The sequence below is a fragment of the Nerophis ophidion genome, linkage group LG08, assembly GCF_033978795.1.
Source record: "Nerophis ophidion isolate RoL-2023_Sa linkage group LG08, RoL_Noph_v1.0, whole genome shotgun sequence".
Lineage (NCBI taxonomy): Eukaryota > Metazoa > Chordata > Actinopteri > Syngnathiformes > Syngnathidae > Nerophis > Nerophis ophidion.
In genome coordinates this window covers 3,360,678-3,379,083 of record NC_084618.1, presented here as the reverse complement: position 1 = coordinate 3,379,083, position 18,406 = coordinate 3,360,678, and the positions used below count along the sequence as shown (strand labels likewise).

The 18,406-nt window shown below is 42.0% G+C and overlaps 1 protein-coding gene across 2 annotated transcripts in view; it reads right to left on the bottom strand.

Annotated features, from left to right (window-relative positions):
* The window catches only part of sncgb (synuclein, gamma b (breast cancer-specific protein 1)), a 20,504-nt gene extending 2,302 nt beyond the window's left edge, over positions 1-18,202 (bottom strand). Inside the window, exons 1-5 of one of the 2 annotated variants that reach the window (XM_061907490.1) lie at positions 17,936-18,202; positions 2,722-2,763; positions 2,521-2,648; positions 2,415-2,432; positions 1,546-1,578 (exon numbers count right to left, since the gene is read on the bottom strand). In XM_061907490.1, the coding sequence (XP_061763474.1) occupies positions 1,546-1,578; positions 2,415-2,432; positions 2,521-2,648; positions 2,722-2,763; positions 17,936-18,056 (342 nt within the window). In that variant the 5' untranslated portion in view covers positions 18,057-18,202. The remainder of the gene's footprint in view (positions 1-1,545; positions 1,579-2,414; positions 2,433-2,520; positions 2,649-2,721; positions 2,764-17,935) is intronic. The other variant, XM_061907491.1, reaches the window with a different exon arrangement.
* Positions 18,203-18,406: the final 204 nt, after the last annotated feature.

Here is an 18,406-nt window from a genome sequence, read left to right as displayed (position 1 = left end):
ATATAAAAGTTGCTTAGAGGATTATATCATTTATGAATGATTTTAATGCTTTTAAAAATGTTATAGATTAATCTAATTAGTGTTTTTTGTTGTTTATTTTAAATCTCCCTTAACATACTTTCTGATGAAAACCAACAATATACATGTTTGTTTGAAAAGGAAAGACAAAGAATAAAAATACATTCTTATAATTTTTTTTAAATGATAATATTTACCAATGTATATTTTCCAAACTTAAACATTTTTTAAAATTCAATAATTTAGTCATTTAGTTATACTTTTTGATGAAAACCAACAATATACATTTTTGTTGGAAGAGAAAAGATAAAAAATAAAAATAAATTCTTATAATTTAAAAAAAATGATGTTATTTTACAATGTATATTTTCCAAACTTAAACATTTTTTTTAGTTCAATAGTTTAGTCATTTAGGTATACTTTATGATGAAAACCAACAAAATACAATTTTGTTGGAAGAGGAAAGATAAAGAATAAAAGAAATTCTTATAATTTCACAAAAATTAGAATATTTAACAATATATATTTTCCAAACTTAAACATTTTTTAAAATTCAATAATTTAGTCATTTAGCTATGCTTTCTGATGAAAACAATATACATTTTTGTTGGAAGGGGAAAGATAAAGAATAAAAAATAAATTATTATAATTTAAAGAAAATGATGTTATTTAACAATATATATTTTCCAAATTTAAAACATTTTTTAAAATTCAATAATTTAGTCATTTAGTAATGCTTCCTGATGAAAACCAACAATATACATTTTTGTTGGAAGAGGAAAGATAAAAATAAAAAAATAATCTTATAATTCAATGAAAATAATCATATTTAACAATATATATTTTCCAAACTTAATTTTTTTTTAAATTCAATAATTTAGTAATGCTTTCTGATGAAAACCAACAATATACATGTTTGTTGGAAGAGGAAAGATAAAAAATAAAAATACATTCTTATAATTTAAAGAAAATGATGTTATTTAACAATATATATTTTCCACACTTAAACATTTTTTAAAATTCAATAATTTAGTAATGCTTTGTGACAAAAACCAACAATATACATGTTTGTAGGAAGAGGAAAGATAAAAATAAAAAAAATCTTATAATTCAATGAAAATAATCATATTTAACAATATATATTTTCCACACTTAAATGTTTTTAAAATTCAATAATTTAGTTATTTTTCCAAAGGACAAACTCTTCAACTTCCTAAATGGGAGAAACATGTTTTTGTTGGAAGGTTACGATATATAAATGTTACTTAGAAGATTATATCATTTATGAATAATTAAATGCTTTTAAAAATGTTAATTAATTTAATTAGGAGATTTTTCACTTAAATGGGCTGAAACCCAACAATAAACTTAATTGTTAGAAGAGTTAAAAAATATATAAAATATATTTCTCATAATATAATGAAAACAATAATATTTATCAAAGTATATTTTGCACACTTAAGTATTTTTAAAAAATGTAGTAATGAGTGATTAAATGACATGGTGTGAGTCAGGTGACTGTCTTACCTCGCCGCCTTCGCCGCCTTGCTCGTATTCTCCCTGCGAGGAGAGAGACAGGAAGTTAGACCCTGAGGCCTCAAGGCTGCTGTTCCACATTTTATTATTTGAGGCGAGTCATCAAGGAGAAGAAGCTCTTCGTGCTTTATTCACAGTCGTTAGTGCTTGGGGTCAATTAGTGCGCTGATGGGTCAAATTAGTGCACTGATGGGTCAATTAGTGCGCTGATGGATCAAATTAGTGCGCTGATGGGTCAATTAGTGCGCTGATGGATCAATTAGTGCGCTGATGGATCAAATTAGTGCGCTGATGGATCAATTAGTGCGCTGATGGATCAATTAGTGCGCTGATGGATCAAATTAGTGCACTGATGGATCAAATTAGTGCGCTGATGGGTCAATTAGTGCGCTGATGGATCAATTAGTGCGCTGATGGATCAAATTAGTGCACTGATGGATCAAATTAGTGCGCTGATGGGTCAATTAGTGCGCTGATGGATCAATTAGTGCGCTGATGGATCAAATTAGTGCGCTGATGGATCAAATTAGTGCGCTGATGGATCAATTAGTGCGCTGATGGATCAATTAGTGCGCTGATGGATCAAATTAGTGCACTGATGGATCAAATTAGTGCGCTGATGGATCAAATTAGTGCGCTGATGGATCAAATTAGTGCATCTTTGACGCGTGTTTAAACGCCGTCAGTCCAATCAAACGCCACTTCCTGCCGTCACGCTCACTTTTGGCCCCTTTTTGACCGCCGTCTTTGCGGCAGTACCGCTTTGCACCACAGGGGGCGACATGACAAGGCAGGAGTGGATGAGTGGCATGCAGGGAAGCCCCGCCCCCCCCCCCCCTTAGCCCCTCCCCCATAGGCACCTGCTTCACTGACTCCTCCTACCAGGGCACACAAACCATGGCACAGGAAAAAGGTAAAGAAGACAGAAGACATGTGGGAGGTGATGTCGTCGCCGTGGCAACCCACCTGGTTGATGAGCCCGGTGGAGGCGGCGGTGTTCTCCAGCCCCTCCACCGTGGCCTGCGACACCTCGTTGGCGCCCGACACGGCCGCGTCCGCCACGATGTTGGCCTGGTCCACGGTCCTGTTGGCCACTGCGCCACCGCGCCGAGGACCGTGTGGTCAATGCCGTGTCATGTGATGTGTTTGATGGGAGGGTGTACTTACCGGTGTTTACTGATGACACCACGCCCTCCCTCGTCTTGTTACCTGCACACAGTCACAACACCTGGGGGTCACCAGCGGTATCAACGACTCTAGCCCAGCTGTATCAACAACTTTGACAATCTGTATCAATAGATGTATCAACAACTTTAACGTGCTGTATCAACAACTTTAACCAGCTGTATCAATAGATGTATCAACAACTTTATAACCAGCTGTATCAATAGATGTATCAACAACTTTACCGAGCTGTATCAATAGATGTATCAACAACTTTAACCAGCTGTATCAATAGATGTATCAACAACTTTACCGAGCTGTATCAATAGATATATCAACAACTTAAACCAGCTGTATCAATAGATGTACCAACAATTTTACCGAGCTGTATCAACAACTTTAACGATCTGTATCAACAAATTTAACAATCTGTATCAAAAACCTTAACAAGCTGTATCGACACATTTAACGAACAGTATCAACAGATGTATCAACAACTTTAACAAGCTGTATCAACAAATTTAGCTCACTGTATCAACAGATGTATCAACTATAACGAGCTGTATCAACAACTTTAACGAGCAGTATCAACAAATTTAACAATCTGTATCAAAAACCTTAACGAGCTGTATCAACACATTTAACCAACAGTATCAACAGATGTATCAACAACTTTAGCTCACTGTATCAAAACATTTAACGAGCTGTATCAACAAATTTAACAATCTGTATCAAGAACTTTAACGAGCTGTATCATCAAATTTAACGAACTGTATCAACAGATGTATCAACAACTTTAACAAGCTGTATCAACAACTTTAGCTCACTGTATCAACAAATTTAGCGAGCTGTATCAAAAACTTTAACGAGCCGAATCAACAAATTAAGCTCACTGTATCAACAATTTTAGCTCACTGTATCAACAGATATATCAACAACTTTATCGAGCTGTATCAACAAATTTAGCTCACTGTATCAACAGATGTATCCACAATTTTAACAAGCTGTATCAACATATGTATCAACAACTTTATCGAGCTGTATCAACAAATTTAACAGGCTGTATCACCAACTTTAACGAGCTGTATCAACAAATGTATCAACAACTTTAACAAGCTGTATCAACAACTTTATCTCACTGTATCAACAGATTTATCAACAACTTTAGCAAGCTGTATCAACAAATTTAACGAGCTGTATCAACAACTTTAGCTAGATTTATCAACAATTTTAGCTCTCTGTATCAACAACTTTAACAAGCTGTATCAACAACTTTAGCTCACTGTATCAACAGATGTATCAACAACCTTAACGAGCTGTATCAACAAATTTAGCTCACTGTATCAACAGATTTATCAACAACTTTAACGAGCTGTATCAACAACTTTATCAACATCTTCATCGAGTTGTATCAAAAAATTTAACAAGCTGTATCAACAACTTTAGCTCACTGTATCAACAACTTTAACAAGCTTTCGATAACTGTATCAACAGCTATATCAACAACTTTAACGAGTTGTATCAACAAATTTAACGAGCTGTGTCAACTACTTTAATGAGCTGTATCAACAAATTTAGCTCTCTGTATCAACACTTTGAACGAGCTGTATCAACAGATATATCAACAACTTTAACAAGCTGTGTCAACTACTTTATCTCACTGTATCAACAGATGCATCAACATCTTTAACGAACTGTATCAACAACTTTAACGAACTGTATCAACAAATTTAACGAGCTGTATCAACAACTTTAGCTCACTGTATCAACAGATGTATCAAGGACTTAAGCTCTCTGTATCAACAACTTTAACGAGCTGTATCAACAACTTTAGATTACTGTATCAACAACTTTAGCTCACTGTATCAACAGATGTATCAGCAACTTTAACAAGCTGTATCAACAACTTTAACAAGCTGTATCAACAGATTTATCGAGCTGTATCAACAACTTTAGCTTGATGTATCATCAACTTTAGCTCCCTGTATCAACAACTTTAGCTTGATGTATCATCAACTTTAGCTCCCTGTATCAACAACTTTAGCGAGCTGTATCAACAACTTTAGCGAGCTGTATCAACAACTTTAGCGAGCTGTATCAACAACTTTAACAAGCTGTATCAACAGATTTATCGAGCTGTATCAACAACTTTAGCTTGATGTATCATCAACTTTAGCTCCCTGTATCAACAACTTTAGCTTGATGTATCATCAACTTTAGCTCCCTGTATCAACAACTTTAGCTTGATGTATCATCAACTTTAGCTCCCTGTATCAACAACTTTAGCTTGATGTATCATCAACTTTAGCTCCCTGTATCAACAACTTTAGCTTGATGTATCATCAACTTTAGCTCCCTGTATCAACAACTTTAGCTCGATGTATCAACAAATTTAACGAGATGTATCAACAACTTTAACAAGCTGTATCAACAACTTTAATGAGCTGTATCAACAAATTTAGCTTACTGTATCAACAACTTTAGCGAGATGTATCAACAAATTTAACGAGATGTATCAACAACTTTAACAAGCTGTATCAACAACTTTAATGAGCTGTATCAACAAATTTAGCTTACTGTATCAACAACTTTAGCGAGATGTATCAACAAATTTAACGAGCTGTATCAACAACTTTAACGAGCTGTATCAACAACTTTAACGAGCTGTATCAACAACTTTAATGAGCTGTATCAACAAATTTATCTTACTGTATCAACAACTTTAGCTAGATGTATCAACAAATTTAACAAGCTGTATCAACTACTCTAACGAGCTGTATGCTAGACTGCTTCATCCCAAGTGCAGGACTAATAGACTCAAAAACTCCTTTGTCCCACACGCCATTAGACTGTACAACTCCTCGCTGGGGCGGGGGGCGGGGGGTACTAGGATGACAGGGGGGGGTACTAGGATGACAGGGCGGGGGGGTACTAGGATGACAGGGGGGGGTACTAGGATGACAGGGCGGGGGGGTACTAGGATGACAGGGGGGGGTACTAGGATGACAGGGCGGGGGGGTACTAGGATGACAGGGGATGCAATACATAACAGTACAATACTTTTTCATAACATGGTCACTACTGCCTACTTTGTCTTGTTATATTCTTATTTTACTGTTATATTGTTATTCCCATTGTTTTTATTCTTTTTGGAATATTTCTCTATTTTGTTTCCTTTTAAACCCCCATTATTTACTTTTTACTTTTTTCTTTAAATTGACCTCAACTTTGTACACTGCTGCTGGAATTTTAATTTTCCTGAAGGAACTCTCCTGAAGGAATCAATAAAGTACTATCTATCTATCTATCTATCAGCAAATTTAGGTCACTGTATCAACAAATTTAACAAGCTGTATCAACAACTTTAACGAGCTGTATCAACAAATTTAGCTCACTGTATCAACAAATTTAACGAACTGTATCAACAATTTTACCTCACTGTATCAACAAATTTAACAAGCTGTATCAACAACTTTAACGAGCTGTATCAACAACTTTAGCTCACTGTATCAACAAATTTAACGAACTGTATCAACAATTTTACCTCACTGTATCAACAAATTTAACAAGCTGTATCAACAACTTTAACGAGCTGTATCAACAACTTTAGCTCACTGTATCAACAAATTTAACGAACTGTATCAACAATTTTAGCTCACTGTATCAACAAATTTAACAAGCTGTATCAACAATTTTAGCTCACTGTATCAACAAATTTAACAAGCTGTATCAACAACTTTAACGAACTGTATCAACAATTTTAGCTCACTGTATCAACAAATTTAACAAGCTGTATCAACAATTTTAGCTCACTGTATCAACAAATTTAACAAGCTGTATCAACAACTTTAACGAGCTGTATCAACAAATTTAGCTAGCTGTATCAACAACTTTAACGAACTGTATCAACAACTTTAACGAACTGTATCAACAATTTTAGCTCACTGTATCAACAAATTTAACAAGCTGTATCAACAACTTTAACGAGCTGTATTAACAACTTTAGCTAGCTGTTTCAACAACTTTAGCTCGATGTATCAATATCTTCTGCGAGCTGTATCAACAAATTTAACAAGCTGTATCAACAACTTTAGCTCACTGTATCAACAACTTTAGCTCGCTGTATCAACAACTTTAGCTCGCTGTATCAACAAATTTATCGAGCTGTATCAACAACTTTAGCTCGCTTTATCAACAACTTTGGCTCACTGTATCAACAACTTTGGCTCACTGTATCAACAACTTTAGCTCACTATATCAACAACTTTAGCTCGCTGTATCAACAACTTTAGCTCGCTGTATCAACAAATTTATCGAGCTGTATCAACAACTTTAGCTCGCTTTATCAACAACTTTGGCTCACTGTATCAACAACTTTGGCTCACTGTATCAACAACTTTAGCTCACTATATCAACAACTTTAGCTCGCTGTATCAACAACTTTAGCTCGCTGTATCAACAAATTTATCGAGCTGTATCAACAACTTTAGCTCGCTTTATCAACAACTTTGGCTCACTGTATCAACAACTTTAGCTCACTGAATCAATAGATGTATCAACAACTTTAACGAGCTGTATCAACAACTTAAGCTCACTGTATCAACAGATGTATCAAAAACTTCAACGAGCTGTATCAACAAGTTTTGCTCACTGTATCAACAGATGTATCAAAAACTTTAACGAGCTGTATCAACAAATTCAGCTACTATATCAACAGATGTATCAACAACTTTAACGAGCTGCATCAACAAATTTAACGAGCTGTATCAAAACATTTAACAAGCTGTATCAACAGATGTATCAACAACTTTAGCTCACTGTATCAACAAATTTACCGAGCTGCATCAACAACTTTAACGAGCCGTATCAACAAATTTAGCTCACTGTATCAACAGATGTATCACCAACTTTAACAAGCTATATTAACAACTTTAGCTAGATGCCTCAACAACTTTAATGAGCTGTATCAACAAATTTAACGAGCTGTATCAACAGATGTATCAACAACTTTAACAAGCTGTATCACCAACTTTAATGAGCTGTATCAACAACTTTAGCTCACTGTATCAACAGATGTATCAACAACTTTAACAAGCTGTATCACCAACTTTAATGAGCTGTATCAACAACTTTAACGAGCTCACTGTATCAACAGATGTATCGGCAACTTTAACGAGCTGTATCAAAGAATTTAGCTCAATGTTTCCACACTGCTTCTTTGATGTTAGCCAGTTAACTTCTTAGCTACATTTTTCCTTTTGATGTTAGCCGTGCAGCTCCTCCGTCTCTTCAATATTAGCCTCTTAGCTCCATTGTTCCTTTTTTAATGTCCGACAATCAGCTATTCTGCTTCAATGCTAGCGTCTCTTGATATTATTCAATGTTTCTACCCTTTCTTCAATGTCAGGAAATCAGCTGCTTTGTCTCGCTAATGTTAGCCACTTAGCTCTTCAGCTACTTTGTTTCTCAGATGATAGCCAAGCAACTTCTCTGTTTCAGTCTTAGCTTCTGTTCAACATTTCAACCCTGCTTCTTTGATGTTAGCAAACTTGCTTTTCTTTCTCTTTGATGTTAGACAGTTGGCTAAATAGTTACCTTGTTCCTTTGATGTTACCAATTAAACCTACGTTTCGATGTCAGCCAATGTTTCTACCCTTTGATGCCAACCATCTCCTCCGTCTCTACAGTATCAGCCTCTTAGCGACCTTGTTCCTTTGATGTGGGCCAATTAGCTCCTCTGTTTCAATGTTAGCGTCACTCTATATTAGTCAACGTTTCTAGCCTGCTTCTTTGATGTTAACCATTCAGCTTCTCTCTCTCTTTTCGATGTTAGCCTATCTCTTAAGCTACCTTTATTCTTTGATGTTAGCAACTAACTCCTATGTTTTGATGTTAGCCAATGTTAGCTTCTCTTGAAGATAGCCAAAGTTTCTACCCTGTTACTTTGATGTTAGCCAACCAGCTCCTCCGTCTCTTCCGTGTTTGCCAGTTAACTTCTTAACTACCTTGTTCCTCTCACGATAGGCAATCAAGGTCCTCGATTCAGTGTTAGCTTCTCTTGAAGATAGCCACATTTTCAACCCTGTTACTTTGATGTTAGCTAATCAGCTCCTCTGTCTCTTCAATGTTGGCCAGTTAGCTTCTTAACTACCCTGCTTCTCTGACGATAGGCGATCAACTCCCCCGATTCAATGTTAGCCAACCAGTTCCTCCGTCTCTTCGATGCTAACCAGTTTGCTTCTTAACTACCTTGTTACTCTGACGATAGGCGAGCAACCCCCCTGATTCGATGTTAGCTTCTCTTGAAGATAGCCAACGTTTCTACCCTGTTACTTCGATGTTAGCCAACCAGCTCCTCCGTCTCTTCGATGCTAACCAGTTTGCTTCTTAACTACCTTGTTTCTCTGACGATAGGCGATCAACCCCCCTGATTCAATGTTAGCTTCTCTTGAAGATAGCCAACATTTCTACCCTGTTACTTCGATGTTAGCCAACCAGCACTTCCGTCTCTTCGATGCTAACCTGTTAGCTTCTTAACTACCTTGTTACTCTGACGATAGGCGAGCAACCCCCCTGATTCGATGTTAGCTTCTCTTGAAGATAGCCAACGTTTCTACCCTGTTACTTCGATGTTAGCCAACCAGCTCCTCCGTCTCTTCGATGCTAACCAGTTTGCTTCTTAACTACCTTGTTACTCTGACGATAGGCGAGCAACCCCCCTGATTCGATGTTAGCTTCTCTTGAAGATAGCCAACGTTTCTACCCTGTTACTTCGATGTTAGCCAACCAGCTCCTCCGTCTCTTCGATGCTAACCAGTTTGCTTCTTAACTACCTTGTTTCTCTGACGATAGGCGATCAACCCCCCTGATTCAATGTTAGCTTCTCTTGAAGATAGCCAACATTTCTACCCTGTTACTTCGATGTTAGCCAACCAGCACTTCCGTCTCTTCGATGCTAACCTGTTAGCTTCTTAACTACCCTGTTCCTCTGACTATAGGCGATCAACTCCCCCGATTCAATGTTAGCCAACCAGCTCCTCCGTCTCTTCGATGCTAACCAGTTTGCTTCTTAACTACCTTGTTTCTCTGACGACAGGCGAGGAACCAACGTAACGTTTGTTGCTGGGTACAAAAATTGACAAGATCTTTTCGACGAGAAACCCGGATTCAAGGGAACCTGTCTGTACCAACGGAACATTTGTTGCCGGGTACAAAAATTGACAAGATCTTCTCGACTAGAAACCCAGGTTCAGGGGAACTTGTCTGTACCAACGGAACCTTTGTTGCCGGGTACACAAATTGACAAGATCTTCTCAACGAGAAACTCGGGTTCAGGGTAACCTGTCTGTACCAACGGAACCTTTGTTGCCGGGTACACAAATTGACAAGATCTTCTCAACAAAAAACTCGGGTTCAAGGGAACATGTCTGTACCAACGGAACATTTGTTGCCGGGTACAAAAATTGACAAGATCTTTTCGACGAGAAACCCGGATTCAAGGGAACCTGTCTGTACCAACGGAACATTTGTTGCCGGGTACAAAAATTGACAAGATCTTCTCGACTAGAAACCCAGGTTCAGGGGAACTTGTCTGTACCAACGGAACCTTTGTTGCCGGGTACACAAATTGACAAGATCTTCTCAACGAGAAACCCGGGTTCAGGGTAACCTGTCTGTACCAACGGAACCGTTGTTGCCGGGTACACAAATTGACAAGATCTTCTCAACGAGAAACCCGGGTTCAGGGTAACCTGTCTGTACCAACGGAACCTTTGTTGCCGGGTACACAAATTGACAAGATCTTCTCAACGAGAAACTCGGGTTCAGGGTAACCTGTCCGTACCAACGGAACCTTTGTTGCCGGGTACACAAATTGACAAGATCTTCTCAACGAGAAACCCGGGTTCAGGGGAACCTGTCTGTACCAAAGGAACCTTTGTTGCCGGGTACACAAATTGACAAGATCTTCTCAACGAGAAACTCGGGTTCAAGGGAACCTGTCTGTACCAACGGAACGTTTTTTGTGGGGTACAAAAATGGACAAGATCTTATCGACGAGAAACCCGGGTTCAGGGGAACCTGTCTGTACCAAAGGAACGTTTGATGCCAGGTACACAAATTGACAAGATCTTCTCAACGAGAAACCCGGGTTCAGGGTAACCTGTCTGTACCAACGGAACCTTTGTTGCCGGGTACACAAATTGACAAGATCTTCTCAACGAGAAACTCGAGTTCAGGGAAACCTGTCTGTACCAACGGAACCTTTGTTGCCGGGTACAAAAATTGACAAGATCTTCTAGACGAGAAACCCGGGTTCAGGGGAACCTGTCTGTACCAACGGAACATTTGTTGCCGGGTACACAAATTGACAAGATCTTCTCGACGAGAAACCCGGGTTCAGGGTAACCTGTCTGTACCAAAGGAACGTTTGATGCCAGGTACACAAATTGACAAGATCTTCTCAACGAGAAACCCGGGTTCAGGGGAACCTGTCTGTACCAAAGGAACCTTTGTTGCCGGGTACACAAATTGACAAGATCTTCTCAACGAGAAACTCGGGTTCAAGGGAACCTGTCTGTACCAACGGAACGTTTTTTGTGGGGTACAAAAATGGACAAGATCTTATCGACGAGAAACCCGGGTTCAGGGGAACCTGTCTGTACCAAAGGAACGTTTGATGCCAGGTACACAAATTGACAAGATCTTCTCAACGAGAAACCCGGGTTCAGGGTAACCTGTCTGTACCAACGGAACCTTTGTTGCCGGGTACACAAATTGACAAGATCTTCTCAACGAGAAACTCGAGTTCAGGGAAACCTGTCTGTACCAACGGAACCTTTGTTGCCGGGTACAAAAATTGACAAGATCTTCTCGACGAGAAACCCGGGTTCAGGGGAACCTGTCTGTACCAACGGAACATTTGTTGCCGGGTACACAAATTGACAAGATCTTCTCGACGAGAAACCCGGGTTCAGGGTAACCTGTCTGTACCAAAGGAACGTTTGATGCCAGGTACACAAATTGACAAGATCTTCTCAACGAGAAACCCGGGTTCAGGGGAACCTGTCTGTACCAACGGAACCTTTGTTGCCGGGTACACAAATTGACAAGATCTTCTCGACGAGAAACCCGGGTTCAGGGTAACCTGTCTGTACCAAAGGAACGTTTGATGCCAGGTACACAAATTGACAAGATCTTCTCAACGAGAAACCCGGGTTCAGGGGAACCTGTCTGTACCAACGGAACCTTTGTTGCTGGGTACACAAATTGACAAGATCTTCTCAACAAGAAACTCGGGTTCAAGGGAACCTGTCTGTACCAACGGAACGTTTTTTGTGGGGTACAAAAATGGACAAGATCTTATCGACGAGAAACCCGGGTTCAGGGGAACCTGTCTGTACCAAAGGAACGTTTGTTGTTGGGTACACAACGGACTCTCTGGAGAATTTGAGGATCATGTGCCTGGCGATTCTTTCCGTCGAGGACTACGACACTGGTTCAAGGACTACTACCATTCAGGTACACACACATACGCACCACGCCCCATCTTAGGTCTTCGCCGCCTCACTACCCACGGTATGATGGATAACAGAGCAGCGCCCTTGGGCTTCAGCTTTGGACCGATATGCCCGCCCCCTTCCCTCGCTGCAAGTCTGGAGTTTTGAATCCGGTAGCTAAGGCTGCCTTAAAGGAGCCACATGTAATAATTTTGTCATGATCTGTGGTCTGGATCATGTTTTTTTGTTATTTTCTGTTTAAGACTCCTTCGGTTCCTGTTTGTGCACTTTTGAGTTTGTTCCCATAGCTTCTTATTATTTTCACCTGCCGCTTGTGTTCCGGACGCGCACCTGTTTGTAATCACGGACATTATTTAAGCCTGCCTTTTCCAGTCACTCTGTTTGGCTTCTTTATTTGCGTCACGCGACTGCTACGTAAGTTTTTGCTTGTCTCCTAGCCCCAGCTAGTGATCATAGTCTGTGCTAAGTTGTAGCCTTAGCTTCCGGTGCGCTCGACACCTTATCCGGTCGGTCTGTTTTCTGTTTTGTACCTGTTTTGTGTTGTTTTATTATTAAATCAGGTCCTTACCTACAAGTCCTGTCCGGATTCGTCCTTTTGCATCCTGGGAGAACAAACCCTGCATCTTCATGCGACCCGATCGTGACAAATTTTATGTCAAGTCATCATTAAATGCCCCTTGATGTGTCAAAAGGCATGAACAAATCTTTTCCAATACCTCTAAAACTGATAACGGTGGTTCAGCTGGGATATGCTCATTTCAAAATTAGATTTATAGCCCTGAAATCTTGTTAATGTTTTAATTTCGATGCCCCACCCTCCACTGTTTGGCCAATTAGAAAGTCCGGGGGTGTGTCATATCCATGTATGCTGATTATGCACCGCCATCTTGGTCCAGCTACTGCCACTGGTAAAGTTACTAAACATGTCAGACTTTAGTCAATCTAAAACTTATTCATGACAAAGCCAGGAACAAAATGAATATTTGTAACGGGGATGCCTTTGAACGATGGAAACGATTGAAGGCGGAGAAGATTTTTTTAATCTGACGCCAAACTTACTAATTTCCTCCTTGATAGGTAAGTCAAGCATTTACGTTTTGTTATAACAAGTAAAACATGGAATTAGACAATTCACCGTAAACTATGTTGTCCGATACAGTCTATGATCATGTCTAACAAAGCTAGTATGTTCCTGCAACCAATCCTTAGTGGTTGCAGGAACATAGGAACTAGGAGCTAAGCACTAGCTCCTAGTCTAATGCTTAGCATGCTAGCCGGGTCAATGAAACATCGACATATAGGCTAACGCGTACTTGCCAACCTTGAGACCTCCGAATTTGGACCCTCAGGATTTTCCCGGGAGACTCCCGATTTCAGTGCCCCCCCTGAAAAACACCCGGGGCAACCATTCTCCCGAATTTCTCCCGATTTCCACCCTTACAACAATATTGGGGGCGTGCCGTTAGCGTCCTCTCTCACCTGAAAAGGAGACTATTGTATATGTCTCCATTATCCATAGATAGTTAGATATAGTACTTTATTGATTCCTTCAGAAGAGTTCCTTCAGGAAAATTTAAAAAGTTCCTTCAGGAAAATTAAAAGGTTTATTTATAACCCATAAAGTAGGCGGGCACGGAGCTATTTCTCAGCGGGCCTGGACATGCACTGGCTTAACAGGAAGACACGTCTGGCACTGCAGTGTGTTACTGATGGTAACCTTTGTAACTTTGGTCCCAGCTCTCTCTCTGCAGGTCATTCACCAGGTCCCCCCATGTGGTTCTGGGATTTTTTCTCACCGTTCACATGCTGGCCGGCAGGTTAAACTGACATACAACATCCGGATTCGCAAAACTACGGCAAGTAGTAATGTCCAAAAACGTAACAAAGCCGAAGCAGAAAAACGAAGAAGAGACAAGGCGACGACCAGTAAGAAAAACAAGTTAGGTTGCAAGTTCCAAAATGATTGGAAAAAACCCAGAAACATCTGTGCAGCACTGGATGAAGGATGCAATGGTCTGTCAGAAGCCCAGAAACTCACTGAGCTTCTATACGCACACATTAATTACAAACAAACGGGTCACAGGTGAGGATTGGAACCTTGATTAGCCATTTAAACCTGTTTGTGGCAACTTTTGTGCATGTTATCAGATCAAAGTCACTGGGGTATGTGAACTTTTGATCGGGGCCATTTGGGTACTTTCTTTTGTCATTTTGATTGAAAAAGAGTAAACACAGTTGTTTGCCGATAAATAGCGTCACACAACCATTAAGCATGAGTGGAAGAAAGGAGAGGGTTGGACTCCACCAAGGCTGTCCTTTGTCACCCATTCTGTTCATAACTTTTATGGACAGAATTTCTAGGCGCAGTCAAGGCGTTGAGGGGTTCCGGTTTGGTGACCGCAGGATTAGGTCTCTGCTTTTTGCAGATGATGTGGTCCTAATGGCTTCATCTGACCGGGATCTTCAGCTCTCGCTGGATCGGTTCGCAGCCGAGTGTGAAGCGACCGGAATGAGAATCAGCACCTCCAAGTCCGAGTCCATGGTTCTCGCCCGGAAAAGGGTGGAGTGCCATCTCCGGGTTGGGGAGGAGACCCTGCCCCAAGTGGAGGAGTTCAAGTACCTAGGAGTCTTGTTCACGAGTGAGGGAAGAGTGGATCGTGAGATCGACAGGCGGATCGGTGCGGCGTCTTCAGTAATGCGGACGTTGTACCGATCTGTTGTGGTGAAGAAGGAGCTGAGCCGGAAGGCAAAGCTCTCAATTTACCGGTCGATCTACGTTCCCATCCTCACCTATGGTCATGAGCTTTGGGTCTCTCCCTTAGAGATAGGGTGAGAAGCTCTGCCATCCGGGAGGAACTCAAAGTAAAGCCGCTGCTCCTCCACATGGAGAGGAGTTAGATGAGGTGGTTCGGGCATCTGGTCAGGATGCCACCCGAACGCCTCCCTAGGGAGGTGTTTAGGGCACGTCCAACAGGTAGGAGGCCACGGGGAAGACCCAGGACACGTTGGGAAGACTATGTCTCCCGGCTGGCCTGGGAACGCCTCGGGATCCCCCGGGAAGAGCTAGACGAAGTGGCTGGGGAGAGGGAAGTCTAGGTTTCCCTGCTTAGGCTGCTGCCCCCGCGACCCGACCTCGGATAAGCGGGAGAAGATGGATGGAAGAAAGGTTTTTGTGTTAGCATTCCTATTTTCTGAAGAATGGCCAATAAATCATAAATTCTTCCAGGGTATGTAAACTTATGAGCACGACTGTATGATGTAGACGTGGCATAAAATAATACAGTGGTTCTTAACCTTGTTGGAGGTATCGAACCGCGCCAGTTTCATATGCGCAATCACCGAACCCTTCCTGGGTGAAAAATGAAAAGTTTTTTTTCTTAATTCAATCTTAATTTGTGAATTAGTGAATTATATTTATATAGCGCTTTTCTCTGGTGACTCAAAGCGCTTTACATAGTGAAACCCAATATATAATTTTCATTTAAACCAGTGTGGGTGGCTCTGGGAGCAGGTGGGTAAAGTGCCTTGCCCAAGGACACAACGGCAGTGACTAGGATGGCGGAAGCGGGAATCGAACCTGCAACCCTCAGGTTGCTGGCACGGCCACTCTACCAACCAAGCTAGAAATATTGATCATGAAATGATGTTATTATATTAAAGACATACTAATAAAGGTATATTTTACGAACAGGAATGTGCACATGAGCCCATGTTTACATCTCATTGTGCAACATGTGAATGTTTTAGTGGGAACTAAGGGGTACAAATTATTTCCAAAGCAGGACCCCCACCCAGACATACTAGTATACAGCTAATGAAAAACAAAATGTTATATTAGAAAAATATCCCATTGAAATAAAACATTTAATTTGGTATTTAGTCAGGTTTGGGACAGGTGTGCTGCTGGTGTGTCCACAGTGTGCACATCCTTCACATGTCACATGTCCTCCACTGAATGCTCAAGTAGTTTTTGCGTTTGCGTACGCATATGGAAAATTAGAGGGAACATTGTTTGGGGGTGTCCGTATGTGGAGGGAGGTGTGGCCAGGAGCAAAGGTCACCGCCTCTGTCCATGCTGAGGACGAGCGCCGTCGGATGTGCTGACGGCGAGACACAGCTGACAGTGAGCGGCCGAGAGCCGGGGGTGGAGGGGAGGATACGGACGTGACTGAAAAGTCACGTTCTGCGGGAGAAAGACTTTAAGAAAATCTATGAGCATTAAAAATGTTAAAAACTGCACGCTTGGCTCCTGTGAAGTGTAGGTCAGTGGGACCGGTAAGAAGCCACGCCCACACCGTAATATGCGGATAGGGAGAAGTTTTTATTTACACGATGAGTCGGGTGTGTCCCGAACCCCTGAGGCAGACTTGTGGAACCCCTAGTGTTCGATCGAACCCAGGTTAAGAACCACTGATATAATATATCAGTATGTATGATATACTCTACATATATTGTATAGCTCGGTTGGTAGAGTGGCCGTGCCAGCAACTTGAGGGTTCCAGGTTCGATTCCCGCTTCTGCCATCCTAGTCACTGCCGTTGTGTCCTTGGGCAAGACACTTTACCCAGTGCCACCCACACTGCTTTAAAAAAAATGTAACTTAGATATTGGGTTATACTATGTAAAGCGCTTTGAGTCACTAGAGAAAAAGCGCTATATAAATATAATTCACTTCATTATGTAAATATTTCGTATCGCTATTTATACCAACATTGTCCTCTCCAACCTTTCACTTTCCATCGTTGTAACTGAGCTACCGTGTGGAACAATTTCCCTTGTGGATCAATTAAAGTTTGTCTAAGTCTAATTTTTTGGGCCACAGTTTGAACGGTAACACTGTGTTGGGAATTTTCCGTGATGTCGCTCCTTCTAAGTTAACCAATTAGCTCGTCCCTCGCTCAATCCTCCCATTCGCTCATCGCCAATTTTAACCCTTTTGCGTCTGCGCTATCTCCAATCTTTCCGCTCCTCCATCCTCGTTTCGGTCGCCGGCGTTTTTTTTTCACCCCCCCGCTTTGCCGCCGGTGTGTGTCGTGCACACGGGCCGCTTACAAGCAGATTAAAGGCACTTATTATTATATAATCCCGGACCGCGGTGACGTTACGGCGAAGGGATGAGTGTCGCCCGTGAATCCACAGCGGGCCGTGCCTTCCTGCGGGAGGTGTCCTTCTTCTCCGCACCGTCTGGTCTCACGCCCAATGACACGCTTTCTTTTTTCCACCGGAACATTTTTTTTTTAGGTATCTCTGTACCCCCCTCCCCGGCTCGCACCTCTCTTCCACACGTCACCATCCCTCCGTCCGCGATGTGACGTAACACCCTCCCCCTTCCTCTTCATCCCCTCCATCTTTCCCCCCTCCCCCCGCAGGGATGAAGGTGTTAAGTCATCCGAGCGGCACGCGAAAAAGAGCGATGAGGTGGCGCAGTGCTCGTGTGTTACTCTCCTGGTTTTTTATCCTGTAATTAAAATAACCCCCCACCCCGTTCCCCCTGAACCCCTGCAGCCCCAACCTTGTGTTCCTAATATCACCCCCCCCCACCTACACCCCCCTACCTCCACCCTCAGAGTAACCTTGAGATGTGACGCAGTGACATTAAAACCTGGCCACGGCTTTTCCACCATCTTGTCCAAAATGCGCCACTTCTTCTTCTGCACCCCCCCCCCCCCCCCCCCCCCCGCCTGTGTCCCCGGCCTTACCGACATACATCACCCCCTCTTTGGTCTTGGCCGCAGCCTCCTCCATGCCGGCCTTGGTCTTCTCGGCGGCGGCCACCACGCCCTCCTTGGCCATGGAGAAGCCCTTCATGAATGCATCCATCGTGGGGCGACGACACGGGTGCTGCTCCCCGGGAAAAAAAAAACTGGGCCTGGACGTGTGGGTGGACCGTGTTGCTGCAGGACAGTGAGCGATGCGCAGCGCAGGATGGGAGATGTCACACTGCGAGTGTGTGTGTGCGTGTGTGTGTGTGAGGGCTTGGCTCCGCCTCCTCGGGATGCTGAGAGAGGAGGGGGCCGAGCAGCCACGAGGCGAGGAGGAGAGACGCTGCAGCATTTTCCACATCCAGTCCCGGTCTACCAAACCCCCTCCACTCCCCTGCGCGTCCCATCGGGCTTGATTGGCACGTCGCCGTGGAAACACCTCCCGGCAGAGCAGCTTCTCCTGGGAGA